Source organism: Zeus faber (genome assembly GCF_960531495.2).
Source record: "Zeus faber genome assembly, chromosome: 13".
Classification (NCBI taxonomy): Eukaryota; Metazoa; Chordata; class Actinopteri; order Zeiformes; family Zeidae; genus Zeus; species Zeus faber.
In genome coordinates this window covers 29,389,429-29,406,034 of record NC_137198.1, presented here as the reverse complement: position 1 = coordinate 29,406,034, position 16,606 = coordinate 29,389,429, and the positions used below count along the sequence as shown (strand labels likewise).

Genomic DNA, 16,606 nt, shown 5'->3' with positions numbered 1-16,606 from the left:
AAGGTATGGCCTTCATTTTTGATTGCATGGTTTGATATCTAGTTCAGTTTTATTTTAAAAACAAGCTTGAAATCATCTTTCAAAGTCGTCAACAATGTCACCTCAGTTGCATCCACTGGATTTCAAATGTATAAGCAGGTATTCAAAATATAAAGCGATTTTGTGTAAAATTCCCCATGATTACGGTAATCGATACTTGTTATTGATATAGTTACATATTAAGCCCAGCTCATGGTGCCCTTAAAAGAACCACCCAGAAACAGTGATGAGCTATTTTATATCCAAAACTGACTCTTCATCAATCTAAAAATAGTTTCTTTGACATAAGGTTGACAGCCAAGGATGAATAATACTTTTCATCTCAACATGAGGTGAGTATGTGTGTGAAAATGTGCATTTGTGCATGCACACATGGATAATTCAGATGGGGGGGGGGGGTAAGCACTCGCTCTCATCATAGGGGTTGTTACTCAGCTAATGATCACTGTGACCTTTACACACATTCAGAGCCGCCTTTGTATCACTGTGCAAGTTTGTGTGGAAGATGTATGAATGTCAGCTGGCAATTCAACTATGCATTATCAATTGGTATACATACACACGATGTGTAATGATACACATATTCGTACTGAACCGTTCGATATCGTTCGATACGAGGCTCACAGTTCGGTACGGATTAAAAGGAAAGAAATTGATGGATTCACTATATAATATAAAGTGACGTTTTAACTGTGTGAGACATGGGAAATCTTCTCAGTGACGTTCAATGCGGTAGCACACAGTGAGACAAGACGCAGAAGGCGACATGTGCAGCGTCATTCCCTCCAAAGAAAAACAGGCACGTTGTCAGGTCAACAAACCAGCTGGTAGCTCGTTGGATAGAGCTCTTACGTGGTGCTACCAGTTTTAACCAAAAAAGAAAAGAAAGCAATTGAGTGCCTCCGATTTTTGAAGGGGGGCATGAACAAGGAGAGTTCCACTCGCTGATCCAGGAGCTACTACTTCAGGAATGACAGTGAGCCAGCTAAGAGTTTGTCTTGGGGATGCTACCCTGCATTTAAGACCCCAGTTGCTCATTGTCCGTCCACTCTTACATCAATGGTTGCTGAGATGTTGAGTAGGGCTCAACGATTTGGGAAAATAATGGAATTTTGATTTTTTTAGACCATCTTGTGATTTAGTATGCAATTTTTTTCCCTTAGATAAGTTTCTTATCTTCTGTAATAATCACAAAACATAAATCCTTCTACAGTTGGGCTGTGGTGTGGGGATGGTGTGGTTTGAGCACCCAAACCTAACCTGGATCTAGGTAATTGGGCCCGGGATCAGTGTGGCTGTATGCCTGTTGCTCATTAGAGCATTCAACAAGCAACAGGTAAAATGAATGAATAACACATCTTTATTTAACTAGTGAATTGTAAAAAGAAAAACCTTCAATCACAGTAGAATATTGACAGATTCATTTAATAATTGTAATTGTCTGAATCTGAAAATTAACATAAAAAAATATGCAGTGTTATGGGACTGCATATTTAGCAGAAATTTGGGAGAGGGAGACAGGTGCGCAAAATGTGCCCTAATCGCTACCTCTCCGTGCATTGAATTTGATTAATCATTCAGTCCTAATGTTGAGCTCTCAAAACCGGCTATGGTTTTCACCAAAATCTGTTTAGGAGCAAATGCCCCAGACCTGTCAATCTCTGCCCAATCCCCAAACTGGTTTCATTTTTATCCACGAAGGCTAAGAAGCATCGTGAAGGGGGAGCATTTGGCAATGTTAATGTTGTTTCCATGGCGTCCTTTAGTGGTCGCTAATTGTTGCCAATTGTCCAATGTTGCGCATGAACTTACGTGGGTAATTTTCAGGAAACAGATTGACCCAGAGCAGCGTCTGGCTGTGTGTCTCAGGTAAACAAGCCATGACAGGTACCTGTGATTGGTCGAACCCATTCTTTCGCAGGTAGAACACATTTACATTACATTACATTTAGTCATTTAGCAGACGCTTTAATCCAAAGCGACTTACAATTATTCAAACACCGATAGACGCAGCCATCAGGAGCAATTAGGGGTTAAGTGTCTTGCTCAAGGACACTACAGCATGCTAGCAGGAGGAGCCTGGGATCGAACCAGCAACCTTTACCTTAATGCGAACAAAAGAAATGCAGTATTTGTCCGAAGCAAAATATTGCCTTGGGTCCCTTTGGTACATTCCATTGAGTGATACATTTTTAAAACAATTCCACTGACCTGTGAATAAATTTCAAAATAAAAATTCTAGATGTTCTAGAGACGTTCTAGATGTAAAATGACCTTCAGACAGTTCTGGTAATTTGCTGTGAATCTGGGAGTCAACGTAGAAAACAAATTTAGATTTTTATCTCGTCTCTTGTGTACAATGTATGTGTGAGTTTCTTACCCTCGCACACAGGGCAGCATTCTCCTGGTGGTGTGTATTGCCGCGGGCAATGCAGGCTGCCGCACTGTGCATGGTAACAGTTGGCCACACCCCCCTTGCAGCGACAGAAGCGGCAGCCGTCCAATTGGAACAACTCTCCCTCCTCGTGTTCTGCACCTCCAAACACACACCCTGATTTGGTGTCTGGAATGAGAAAAAAGACACCGTGTGAGACTTATAGTGAACTTTGGGTGCCATTCTCATCCAAAATACGGAGCTCTAGATTGAAACTGATTTTTCAACAGAAAAAAAAAAAAAAAAAAAATGAGCTGAGTTTCCATCCAGTTGCTTTTGGTCCTTGTTTTTATGTCTGTACTTTAAGTCAAACCAAATGAATAAGCTTACTCTGGCACAGAGGCAGCATGTTGCTTAGCTAACTTCAAACCCAAAATGATGAACTTTGCGAAGCCCTTAGTACAATTCCTGTATTATAAAAAGATTTGACATTCTTTTACAGCTTAAAACGTTTGCCCCATTGAACCTCATTTAATCACAGTGAGTGAGCTGCATCTGAGCTGTAAGTATCTCAACGGTAAAGAGATCAGTGAGACTGTGCTATGAACAGTTACACATGGCTTAAACCCTGGGTTAAATAATAGTAAACCCATTCTTTAAGGTGTTGCAAACACCTACATTTGAACACCTTTGTATACTTCAGAGATTCCTTGGCGCATTGGGTACCTCGTTTATCAGACCCCGCAGCAATGACAATGTTGTTTGGTTGAATGAAACATTGGATTGAAACTTCACCAGACACAACCATAGAAACCGTTGCGTTTTTCAGCTGGCATTACTTAGTAACCAACCTATGTTTTTGGAAGAGAAAAGAGGAAAATTGATCATTTGACTGGTAAGTTATCATAAAAAAAAGTTATACTGCATCTGCTCTTGAAAGATTCTTGACAGATTTCATAGGAAAGCACTAGAACACATAAAACTATAAAGTATAGACTGGATAGGAGAGGGGAGGCACCCAAAAGATGAATAGGACAAATTAATAGCATTGTGTGGATATATAACGGGTCACAAAAAAACCCTTGAAACAGACAGAATAAATATTTGTAAAAGTATTATTATATTATTAGTAATATAAGTAAAATTTCTGCAAATTGGCCTTGATTGACAATTTTGGGATCAGATTTGTTGCTCAATGCCTGTTGCTTTAATGTTATTGCTTATTGTCAGTCCACTCTTACATCACTGGTTGCTGAGATGTTGGGTAGGGCTCAACGATTTGGGAACATAATCAAATCGCAATTTTTTTAGACCGTCTTGTGATTTAGTATGCAATTTTTTTCCCTAAGAAAGTTCCTTATCTTCTGTAATATTCACGAAACACAAGCTATAAATCATTTTATAGTTTGACTGTGGTGTGGGGATGTTTTGGTTTGAGCAGCCACACCTTGACCTGGATCTAGGTAATTGGGCCCGGGATCAGTGTGGCTGTATGCCTGTTGCTCATTAGTGCAATCAACAGGTAAAACGAATGAAAAACACATCTTTATTTAACTAGTGAATTGCAAAAAGAAAAACCTTCAATCACAGTACAATATTGACGGATTAATTAAATAATTGTAATTGTTTGAATCTGAAAATTAACATTAAAAAAAGGAGGGGAGGGGGAGCGTTTGTAAATTTTAATGTTGTTTCTATGGCGTCCTTTAGTGGTCCCTAATTGTTACCAATTGTCCAATGTTGCGCATGAACTTACGTGAACACAAATTATGTTAAAGTTAAGTATAACATAATTTGTGTAAAAACGTTTATGACTGACCAGGCATGGTTCTAACTGTGTAGTGCGCCCGTGGAAAAGGTAAGTGGACAGTTTTGCACTGCTATAAAGCCGATGCCTAGATAAAGCAACAAGGCAGAGGAATCAAGAACAAAGCAGAACAAACAGATCAACAGAAAAGATTGAAACGCTGCTTGGAATTTGAAAAGGGAACTGCCAAGTGCAGACCAGGTAAGTATCCGGGTGCGTGTGTGCTGGTAAGTGTGTATTTGTAGTTGTACCTGAGTGTGTGTGAAATACTCTCAGCCACTCTGAGTATCCATAGCAACAAAAAGGCGCAAGCAAACCTCACCTTTTGGTCTGTGCACAAATAGAATGATGGCTAACCAGGCACGTGCACATAAGCATGTGCGCACATTCATACATGCACACACATCGTTAGCCTCTGATTCCCGGCTTTTTAACACTGCAGTGTTTAGATCAAGAGCTTCGTCCTTTTCCACTCCCACCCATTTGCACTCTCTCTCTATCAATCTAACACTCTCCATGTCTCTCTTCTCCATTCTTCTTTTTCACTTGGTCTGTGTCTTCCTCCTCTAATTCCCTTGCAGTCTGAGATTGCCCTTGACTTGAAAGCTGGACCTGCACTACGATCTGCCATCTGGGACAGGCCAACACTGGCTGATTTTAATGTTAGAAAACCACTCTGAAGGCTCTCCAGGGTCTAGCCTTCATTGTGTGTGTAATGTTCTGCCAGGGAGAAAGAAAGAGAGTGCAGGCTTCCCTGTAGGAGGGGAAGAGATGATTCTGTACTTTTTATTGTAATTTTGAAAACTGATTATTTCTATGCCAGTCTTGGACAAAAAAAATGCAATTTTGTATTATAGTACAACAGGACATAATCTCACACATAGACAGTAGAATGTAATTTAGTCAAACATAACTTACCCTAACTTCGGTCGACTAAACAGACCAAATTTACTTTCGTCCTCGTTCTAGCTAAGGGATGGCGGACGGCTGGAAAACACAAAAGAATATGTCTGGTCTTTATTGTCAGATGTGCAGTGGAGAATCTCTCAGATTGAGTTATGCAAACTACATAAAATTGTGCAAGGTGCTGTCCCTCAATACCTTAAAAATTGCTTAATCTAGGAGAGGGATATTTACTTACATACATACATTTACATATTAAACAGCTATTCAACTCGGATCAAGCCCACCGGTTTTGTGCCTCCAAGATTGAAGAGCAACTTGGGGAAGAAAAGCTTTTTGTATGTGGCGGTATACATTCGGTTGGCAGGAATATATTCAATATTATTATCATTACATGATCTAAATGATCACAATTAGATTTTATGGGATTATCAGTTTCTCCAGCCGTTCAGCCATTGCCTCTAAATAATGGACCTTCACACAGCGGGAGGAGAGGCAGATGCCACCTGCTGGTACCAATATGCATTTCAGCGTGTCTTTAGCTGTTTTCAGTGGTGATTGCGGTGTCAAAACATTAGCAATTATAAATGATCTGTTTCCGAGACTCTACAGTCAATGACAAGTGTGAGACATCCACTCAGCCTTTCTACGCCTCTACGCCTCTTTGAGCGACGCCAAGTTTCCAAACACAAGACAACAGGCCAAAAGTAGGATGATACGATGATTCCTGTATGGATCCATGTGCATCAGCGAGCAAACCTTCTCAGTCATGAACATCAAAAATATTGAAATGGCACTGTTGATAAAATGAATCAGCTACTTATGCACTACTGCTAAAACAGATCTCTGAGAAAATGTATTATTATTGTATGGAATACTCATTTTGCAGTTGTTTATTGAACAGAGAGGAACATAACAAAATTGTAGACTTGGAATGGGGCCCCCCACATGGTCTTCAAAACTCTATCTGGCCCTTGAACCAAAAAGCTTGCCCACTCGTTGACTAGCTTCAGGTGAAGTCTGCGTTTCTTTTGTAATGGTTTAAAATCAATCTTGTGATTAAAATCAGTCAATTCAGAGGTACAGTATTCACAGTGGCTTTGACAAGCCTTAGTTAACCAAGCTTTAGTTAATTTTCATACTTAATGTGGCATCAACTAATTGAGAGAGATGATAAATATGATAAATAAGGTTGTAAAATACAAAAGGTTTTACCTATTCTGGTATTATGGAAAATACAGATCTTAAGCAATTTGGTTGTTATCTACAAAGCCATTTAGAGTCATTCTTAACCAATTGTCACAAGGCATGAGATATTAAATGAGGTTTGAAGTGATGCAGTCAAGAGGGGCTTATCACAGTATCTTTGGGCAGCAAGATTTTTGCTGTTGTTGCTTGAGTTAAATGTCCTTCACTTTTGCGTGGTGGTAGGCAAATGGTCATGGTCGTCAAGCGGTACTCTGCATGTCAAACTCCGAAGGAAAACTTTGAATTTCAACTATACAAACTTTTACAAAGATCATCCATCATCTCTGTCTGTATCGCAAGTTTTCTTGCAATTATATGGCTGTACTGTTTGTGGTGACTGGCTCTATTCATTTTAAGGGTTAGGTTAAGAACCAATAGAAGAAAGTGTTTCATTGGATTTGGTTAGGTTTGACATAATTTCCAATTTTTCTTCAACTCTTTGGAAAGATCTCCAGCATTTTTGATCAACACTATCATTGACCGCCAACTACAGGTGTGTGCCCACACCGTGTCATTGTTGAAGTCCTAACCCAGATGACTAGACTACATTAGACTTACAATGCTGCTCTGCGGTGTCTTTTTGATCCCTCTCTGAGCCAAGTTATTGCCAAACAATAATCCCATGGTCATTCAAAAGCTGTGGGGAATGAATATTGATTTTGATTGGATGGCTCACAAGAGAACTGGCAAGAGCTGCAGCCAATCAAACATTTTCCCCAACCTTTCTTGGGGGTAGCCATTCTCTGTCATGTTCAATCCCCAGATTTTGAATGCTGAAAGCTGAGGCCATTACTATGAAGGTCATTGTCAAGGGTTTTTAGATTTTCATGGCTTGTTCCCTGGCAGCGTATTGCGTTGTCTGACTTTATTTCATGGATTCCGCTCTGCAGAAGTGAGGATTGTTTTGCCTGATACAAGATGAAAGCCATGTGGAGAAGGGGGTTGGGGGGGAACAAACATTTATCTCTCCAACGCTTTATCACCATTATTTCAACGGGAGTTGCAATGCAAAATGGGCGGTGACACCTCAGCCTGCCTTTTTCAAAGACAGCTGGCTCATGTTGAAAATTGTCAGAACGATAGAGCCTGGAGGAGAAGGAGATCTAGTTCTCAACGAGCCTTCACAATCAACACCCACCCTATTCCCAGTGCCCGCTGAAAACCACATTTTAAAAATAAATGATTTGGATTTGGATTTGGAAATTAATGACCGGACATTTACAGTAGCATTACCAACCTGGATTAGGCTAAAAGGAGGAGGTAAAATTGAATTGTGTTGAGGAATGTTACAACCAAAGTGAAGTATGTTTCTAAACAGAGAGCAAGGCACCCATGACAGTGAGAGAGAGCGAGGCAGGGGCAAAAAATTGGAAAAGAGGGAGTTCCTTGAAACATTAGAGGGAGACCCCTGAGCTCCTCTCTGCCCAGGGCAGTTGCTTCTCTGTCCTTCCACATTTTCTCTGGCTTCTTTTTTCTTCCGCCGTCCTTGAGGTGCTTGAATTTTACAGATTTGAAAATGCTGGGCCATTCAAGTATATATTTCTTTGTTTCTCTTCTCTCGTCATCTTCTCACCGGCCTTGAGAAGCTTCTGAATTTCGTAGAAGACTAGTGCACACAACCACAGCAACCAAACATAACACTTGATCCACTACTCAACTTCTAATCCTATAACACACTGAGATGCATGTTTGTGCTTCTGTGTATATGGGCATTCCTATGTGTGTGTATATACAGGAAAATGTAAAATGTGTCAGAGGCATAAACAGCATAAATGAGATAAAAACAGCTTGGGGTCCTTCGTTCTGGGTGGGGTTAAGAGTGAGAAAGCTGAGAAATTGCCAGAACATTCTACACGTGTGACTCCTTTTCATTGTTCTCAGGTGGGTAAACTGTGAAAACGTGATTAATATTAATTAATATGTTATAGAATGGAAAGGGACTTTTACAGTCTTTTAGTTGGACCTTGACTTGAGCGATGATATATTTTGTTATTTTCTTTGTGTTAATGATTAAGTCAAAAGCGGAGTGTCAAGTATTAAAGACAATTCAGAGTTAATGGAGAGTTATCATTACATAATTGTATTTTAGTTATTATGTTTTTGTTATGGTTTAGTCTAATGTTATGTTCATTATTGGTATGTGAATTACATATATGCAGAATATGTGTAGGTGGAGCTATTGGAACATAATTTATGTGCAAAGAAAATCTGAAATTACATGGCTTTCTCAGTATCTCAGTAATCTCAGTATTATTGCAATAGATGGTATTGGACAATTTTGAGTAATATGTTTTGAGCCAGGTTATCTGAAGAACACAAAGAGTAAGTAAAACAGAACATTCTACACGCTAACGTGTGTGACTCCTTGTCATGGTTCCAATTCTGAGACCAGTAACGTGTAAATTTTTAGAGCGTGGAAGAAGTGCTGATTGTTATATTTACAATTAGTGTCACCTAATTTCCAGGGCTGGGCACCTGTTTTGCCTGATCCATCTTCTTTGCAGCAGAATTTCATATGTGACCCACCGCAGCAAAACCCGCTGTCTTGCGCATTTCTAAAATCGCCAGGAGCAGCCAAATAAGTTGAAAAAACCTTTGTGTTTTATTTTTATCTCTCAACATATTTTCAACACCAAGTTTGATTTATAAATAGTAGAAAAATGATTAACCGTGGAGTTTAATATTCCCATTAGATGACATGGGGAAACACAGTTCACTTACCGAGATGCTGAATAGCGCTGAACAACGCCGATCGATGGTTTCCGTTAACGCGACCGTCCAGGTGAAGATCATTCATCCTTATTCCATGTGATGTGAAGTCACAAAGTGAAACCGTTTCGAAAGAGTTCAACCTTTAAATCGTACTACTTTTACATAAACACACAGAGACAGCATTGTGGAGGGGGCGTGTACCAACGTCTACCATCGAAGAAGAAACCCTGACGTCACTGACGGAACTTACGTAAACAAGACAAGGATCCGGTTTCACTTGTCTGTGAAAACTTTAGTCTCCTTGTTGTTATGGATGAGGAGAAGCGGGTGGAGGAAGATCTAAATCATATCGCGGACCTTAATCTGACCAGTGCGATAGATCCAATACAGTGTAAGCAGCGCATACTGGACTTCATTTTCCACGATGGTAGTCAGTTCTCCAACAGCGACGCTGAGAACGACAGTGCTGCTGAATCTGATATTATCCCGGACTTGGTTGTAGCAACAACGGGCATATCGTTGGTTTCCTCCGGTGTTTCTCGAAAATATTCAGTTTCATCGTCACATTCAGGTTGGAATCTGCTGTTTGAAATGGAAGAAGTTGATGACGTGATGAAGTCCGTTGAGGTTGGTGATTGGCAGATTTTCAGATTTCTGATTCCCGAGACTCATATTATTGATAGACTCGACATTTTGTTGTGTTGTCCGTACTTTTAAACTCCAAATGAATTGCACTTTTATAAAACATGTATATTCTAACTGTTAAATAAAAGCTTTTTTAAAAACAAAAATAGTTTAGGCCAATCACAAACGCTGTTTGTGATTGGCCCATTCTGCATTATGTTTAGTAGCCATTTGGCTTTGTTTTTCCGCCAACCTCATTTGCATTCTGGGAGCTGGCTGAATGAACCAAGTGTGGGTAAAACTTTGAAGGTGATTATCTCAGAAACACAGTTTGCCACACCCTGGTCATTAAAAAGTCATAGCTTTAAAGAATATTTGCTTGATTTGCACAAGTGACACCTTGTTTGGAAGCTCTGATTTTCCACTTTCAAATGATGTGGAAAAATGCTGAAAGCCACCAAATGACCCTAAAGCAGGCGTCGGGAAACTTTTTGGCTGGGAGAGCTTCATATATAACAAAAAACCCGCCCCCAAGGGTCAGAGGGAGAGGGTGAGGACTGCTTCATGGAGGATGAACGGGATTAAAGCCATTGCGAGGTCATTGCGGCCGACCGCCACAACCTACTGGTGTGTGCCCAGTCCATTAAAGCTAATATCTTTGTCGATTACAGAATTAATGCTATTTGCAGAGCAGTGGCAAGAAAGAGAAGAACAGGGAGTGTTGGCTCAAACACAGCCTTGTCTAACCTGTTTTAATCATCAACATTTCATCTGCTAAAGCAAACCTCAGCCTCCTCACTGTAGCACTGGTCAAAATGAATGCCCTTATGGTAACAGAGAGGCAGTTAATATCAATGAATTCCAAATATGAAGTTGTTCATTTAATTTTCTCAAAACCATTGGACAATTTCTTTTTTGTTTTTAATTAAAAAATTATATCGGCCCCAACCAGTCCACCCATGTATGCATCCATGTGGCAACGGCCCCACACACACACACACACACACGCTATAAATGGTAGCCTGTGAAACTTGTTTTCGGCTTTCAACCCACCCTGGCTTGTCCTTCCTCCAGGGGACAGCCAGGAGCAGTAAGCAGCATACAGTGATGCGCCCGGGAACCAATTCCAAATGTGCATCACTGGTCAGACGAAGATGTTTTTGCATGTTTTTGGTGGGGGTCCTTACCAATGTCATATGGAGGAAACACCATGTGAGCATGGGGAGAAAATGCATACTCCACAGAAAGGCCACTAATCAGGAGATAATCCACCAGAGCACTGTAGCAACAGAACCCCAGGCGGGAGTCGAACCCAGGACCTTCTTGCTGTGTGGCAGCAGTGCAAGCACTGGGCAGCCCTGACCCAGATATGTTTATTACAACTCTGTTGACTGCTTGACATTTGGGGTCTAAGTTTAACTTTCTAGCGTATTAACTTGTTAACCATACATTATAGGCAATCATTTTGGGATTTTTTTAAAATGAACCATTGCTAATAACAAGGACAGCATAGTATGTTTTCTATTAAAATTGGATGTATGACTTTGTATGTCTGTGTGAGACACATTTGTATGAGACACATAAGTGTGCCTGTTGATTCTAGTCTGATTAACCTGACACAGTACGGCCCTTCGGCGCTCACTCCTTTTACAGAACACACTAAAATTGTTTATTCCCATCAAAAGGGTAGAGGTATGTCATTTTTGTCCCGTAGAGCAACACCGCAGAACAGGTTTCCAAGGGAAATACAGTACCTTCTCAAGAAATGCAAAGCACTCTCAGGGGAGTGAAATACTTTCTCAGAGGAATGTAGACGTAATATGAGGAATGCAATACTTCCTAAGGTTAATGCAAGCAGGCTTTGGCGAATTCCATTCTTTCTTGGGGAAGACTAAAGCCGTTTGTATTTTTCTCCTAGTCATTTAAAAGGTTCAATAAGTAATACTGTATTCACTTGTTGCACAAATTGACCGTGATATACAGTATCAGATGTTGATCAATGATCAACATCGATGATCAATCAGTCCACCATTACCTCAATGGCTGTCTTTCTGCTGTTAGAAAGAAAGTGAAGATGGCTTGCTTTGTTTATGAGGAAATACACCTTAGGCCGAAACCTGTCAATCTCCGCTCTATCCCTGCCCCCTGAACTACAGCACTTGTATACATATGGGGGATGGTAGCTCAGGCGGTAGAGCTTGTGGTCTAGTGATCTAAAGGTTGCTGGTTCGATCCCAGGCTCCTCCTGCTAGTGTGCTGTAGTGTCCTTGAGCAAGACACTTAACCCCTAATTGCTCCTGATGGCTATGTCCGTCGGTGTTTGAACAATTGTAAATCGCTTTGCGTCTGCTAAATGAAATGTAATATACCCCTGAACTGGTTTCCTTTTTGTTGACACAAGCAAAGATGAACATTCAGCTGCCATATGATTGGGGTGGAGAGTCCCCTCTGCATCATTTCATTTTGAATTTGTCTTGGTCATGGTGGCGGGGTACAGACACTGTGTGACAGAATCGACAGTGGCCAAAAAACGATTTTCGCTTGTGAATTTGAAGAAGTCTAAGAGCGAAGTTAGGCTGCAGATAAAAGTGGACATAACTTCTGTGATGTCGACTGGTTTCTGGAGAGACGATTAAAGCCTCAAGTTTCCCGGCCACCTCGTCAGGAAACAGAGCCAGAACTTTCTTGATTACTAGACACCCAACTTGCTCGATCACAAACGAGAGACCTGCCGATCAAGGCAACTCCACGCAAACACGCACCCCTTTTTAAGACTTAATGCCCTCTTTATGGAATAATAATTAAAACAAATTGAAACAAGGCAACCATTAGAGAAAGTAAACTCAGACATTGAGATCGTAAAGAGAAGTTTCTTCTTTTGCAAGTAACTTACACTGACTCAGAGGTTTTCTGGAGCAGCGTCTGGAGGTCATTGGCCAAACTGCTATAGTTTAAAGCACTTCCTCACCGACTTCAACAACTGGCAATAATGGTTCCTACTATGTTTAAATGCCGTCCAGTACACAGCAGTGCTAGCTAGGTCAATTCTAATCGGTCAGAATCCTCGGTTGGGGAGTTTGTTTGACAGGGTGGGTGGAGCTTGCTGCATTTTAAATCACAGTTGACAGTTCCTCAAAGTGCAGGTCAGGGCCTGCAGTTGAAGCAGAGTAAGTGTTTAATTCCTTTCTTTCATTCTCTCTTGAGAAAGTGCAGATGGCTTTCGAATGAGGAGTTAATAGGATTCTAACTGCAGGTGCAGATCAGCCTTTTGAGTGGATTCCAATAGTGTCAGGTCAAATGGGATTATTATTGGCTGTTGTGACTACGGAGCGCTGCACTCCACAGCTGCTCTCTATTGATCCACACACACAAAAGCAAATATATGCACGCAGGAATGTAGATGAATACTAATACACACTAAGATACACAAACAGAGAGAGACACAAACACACACAAGAAGGCAGCAAGGCAACAAGGCAGCATGTTGCCATAGTGACCATGATGAGAGTTGTAGTCGTGATGAACAGATGTTTGTTTGACTGATGATGTCATAAGTGCAGCACCTGCTGCCTCTCTCTCTGGGTGTCTCATCGCTTTTCACTCCCTCTCTCTCCCATCTCCATTGCTCTCTCATCCTCTCTCTCTCTCTGTTCCAAGTAAATCAATTTACTTCGTTTTTCAGAACGGTTAGATGGGCCCCAAAATTATTTGGGAGGATTGTATTCCTCAAGTCCACACAGAACACGATCACTTGTGTCATCTCGCACAGACATGGCCGATCCTGATTTCTTATTTAAAAAAAAAAAAGGGGGGGGGGGGGGGTAATGTCCACTTCAGAACCGTTTCACACAGGATAAGATCAGTGTGGTTCATCTAGTCGTCAATGAAACCAGATTTTTTTGTCATTTTTTGCATTTCGTAAATTGTATAACTGTATTTTGTCATAAATGAAAAAGTCATTATAAAAATCATTTTAAGGAAACTGTCAGATAAACTCAATTTCTCCTTATGTGTTTATGATCTGAGAAGAAGGAGCCATGTGTGTATTCACGTGTAGCATCACTAACCGTTCACACACTGGTACTGGTCACAGCAGCTTCCCGGAGTCCCGTTGGCATTGGCAACCAGCTGGGGGGAGGAGTGTGGTGAACAGGAAGGAATGACACAATTTCCTGCCGGGAGACACTCGCACCTGGACATCCACCCCCCAAACACATGAAGGGATACAATTTTAATGGTGTGATTACAGTCTGAGCAAATATGATGGGTTTTATGGGGTAATATATTCAACAACAATCCACACAAGGATTTAATAATTAAATGTTTCATAGTACTTTGTACAACAAAGTATCTTTTGGTTCTTTGAAACCAAAGCAATAACAATATTCTGACTAGATTCGTCTTGAATTGATTCGTCAAATTTCAAAACACACTCCACTGGAAAGGTAATGCAGTGTATTGTGCTAATGCATTGTGTGTCAATAGCTAATCCTATGCCTCCTGGTTGAGGCGGAAATTGAATTCCAGGTTATTGTCCTTATGTAAAGGATTTTGGGAAAGAGAGCTCCTTGTGCTACTCCCCCTAAACAATTACACGGTATGTACGCTATTTTTGGGTCAAGGTCTAATGGAAAGGCAACATTATTCATAGCACAACCTCTCTAAAAAGAAATTTCCAAAAATGAGAAACTCACATAATAATCAGTGAGAGAGTTTTCGAACATGTCATATCATGTTAAAGAAATAATATCATTAGAACAGTAATAATCACATTTTATTTAGAACTACTTATTGAAATTGCCGCAATACATCCAAAGCACAACGTAAGCAACAGTCTAACAGTCTCTTAGAAAGAATTTAGACTCGAGTTAACGCAGATGTAGCCAAAACATGTACAGCTGATTTGCAGAAGTATAAGAGTCAACAATCCCTGAAAAAAATGCACCATATTTTTCCAGTGTTACATATTAAAACTGAACATTTCAATAATGCCTGGGTTAGAAAATGCCTTCCCCAATCTCTGCTGTGTGACTTCCAAACATATTTACTGTAATCTATATTCATCCTAACTACAAGAGACAACAATTTTTTTTTTCTCATATCTCCTGCTATGCTTTCATTGGTTTAGATGGACAGTGATGTAGACCTAATGAACATCAAATGACTTTGCAGTGTGATACAAATATTCCCTCAGATCAATACTCTATTATAGGACTGATAGGCAAAGACAAGACAGAACTGGCCCATTTTTATGACACAAAATCTAACCTATTTAATTTATTAACAGCTGTTGTGAGATATGTCTTTCAACATATATTATAATCAACAGCATAACAGTTGAACAGGCTGTGGTGCTGATATCAAATCAAATGTTGTTGCCTTGAGTGGGAATTGACAAGTGCGCGGCAGGCGCCTGAAATAGAGCCGATGCTTCACTTTCGCTGCTGTTCTGTTCACTCACATCTTTTTAATACTGCCACCGTACTGAAGTGGCAGGAAATGGCAGCGCTTTCGCAGATCTCCTGCTTCAGGTTTGGCCCCGGGGGTTCAACAGCTTTTCAAATGTACATCAAATAATACGCCTTACAGCCTTGCCGAGCTGCACACTGAATTCTGATTGGCTGGAGGGGGTCTTGGTTATTTTCAGATAACTTTGGGGCTCTTACGTTGTGCCAGCGTTTGAGTTTCATCACAGTGACTTAAATAAATTAAATGCATTCGATGAAAACTCTGTAGATGGTGCCTGAGAAAAAGTTGTCATTCTTTTCTTTCTTAACATTTAAAAACAATTTCTTCCAGAAATTTGTTATAGAAATCTTCATCTTTTTCGATTTGCAGTTGAACCCCTCCTGATGCAAAACACTGGCAAGTGTTTCATCAGTATGTGTGACCTGCCAATTCTGTGATAGCTATTTAACTATTTTACGAATGTTATTATTTTACTTATCATTTTATCAAGCATTATTTATTTGGACCTGCACACCTGCACGCCTTGTTGTGGATTACATCTTGCATATCTGAAAAGTTGTAGTTAAAAGCTGAATATTTCAGGGTGATCACAGCATCTCACCTGGTGGGGAGAGTGCAGCATCCGTCCGCTGTCAGCCGGACCTGAGTCTCATAACTGTCGGGAGGGCAGCTCCCCTGGTGGACGGGAGGGCACTCAACAGCACTGCAGTCCACGCTGTAGACTGCGGAGGGAACAAATAAAATAATGTTATACGTTGAATGTTAGAGACTGGACAGTTTTTTACAGTTCTAAAATCTGAAGCAAAATCAGATCGCCCATCTCTACATTCTCTGTGGAACAAAAAAAGACAAAAACAAAATGTTAATCATACCATCAGAAACCACCCCACATCATTCCAAATAATATAACTATATTCTTGCTTATCGTCTTCCAGCGGTATCGTAATATTGTGAAAACACAATACAGTCTCGATACAAAAATTAGAAGTTTCAAATTGATGAGACAAAATGCAATAAAATATTTTGCCATAGAGATTTGGGGGAGTATTTATCTGATATCATAATTTTCATGACCGTAAAGCTGTGTGAGCAACAGCAGCTGGACTCTTTAACACAGGGACCACAAACTGGGTCACTCAGCTTTTATTACATGACTCTGTGAAATAATTGGTTCTGATCTTGTGAATAGCGGCAATCAACGGTCTGTTATTGCTGTATAATGACCGCTGATCCGTTAAGAAAGACCGTTGCCATTGGCAAACAATTCTCTGTCTGGTTTCACATAGGTCACTCCGCCTACAGTTGCTCTTGCCGACAAAAGCTAGTGGTGACATCTTGGGATGCTACATACAAAATACAATGGAAGATTTCAAGAGATGAATGTGGATATCAATATCAAGTGTTATATAATTAACTAAACATTTTTACAG

General features: G+C 40.4%; 1 protein-coding gene across 1 annotated transcript in view; it reads right to left on the bottom strand.

Annotated features, from left to right (window-relative positions):
• crim1 (cysteine rich transmembrane BMP regulator 1 (chordin-like)) overlaps window positions 1-16,606 on the bottom strand; it is a gene marked incomplete at its 5' end in the record, with an annotated part of 132,952 nt that overhangs the window by 40,224 nt on the left and 76,122 nt on the right. Inside the window, 3 exons of the mRNA XM_080012090.1 lie at window positions 2,420-2,602; window positions 13,775-13,899; window positions 15,778-15,898. Of these exons, the coding sequence (XP_079868216.1) occupies window positions 2,420-2,602; window positions 13,775-13,899; window positions 15,778-15,898 (429 nt within the window). The remainder of the gene's footprint in view (window positions 1-2,419; window positions 2,603-13,774; window positions 13,900-15,777; window positions 15,899-16,606) is intronic.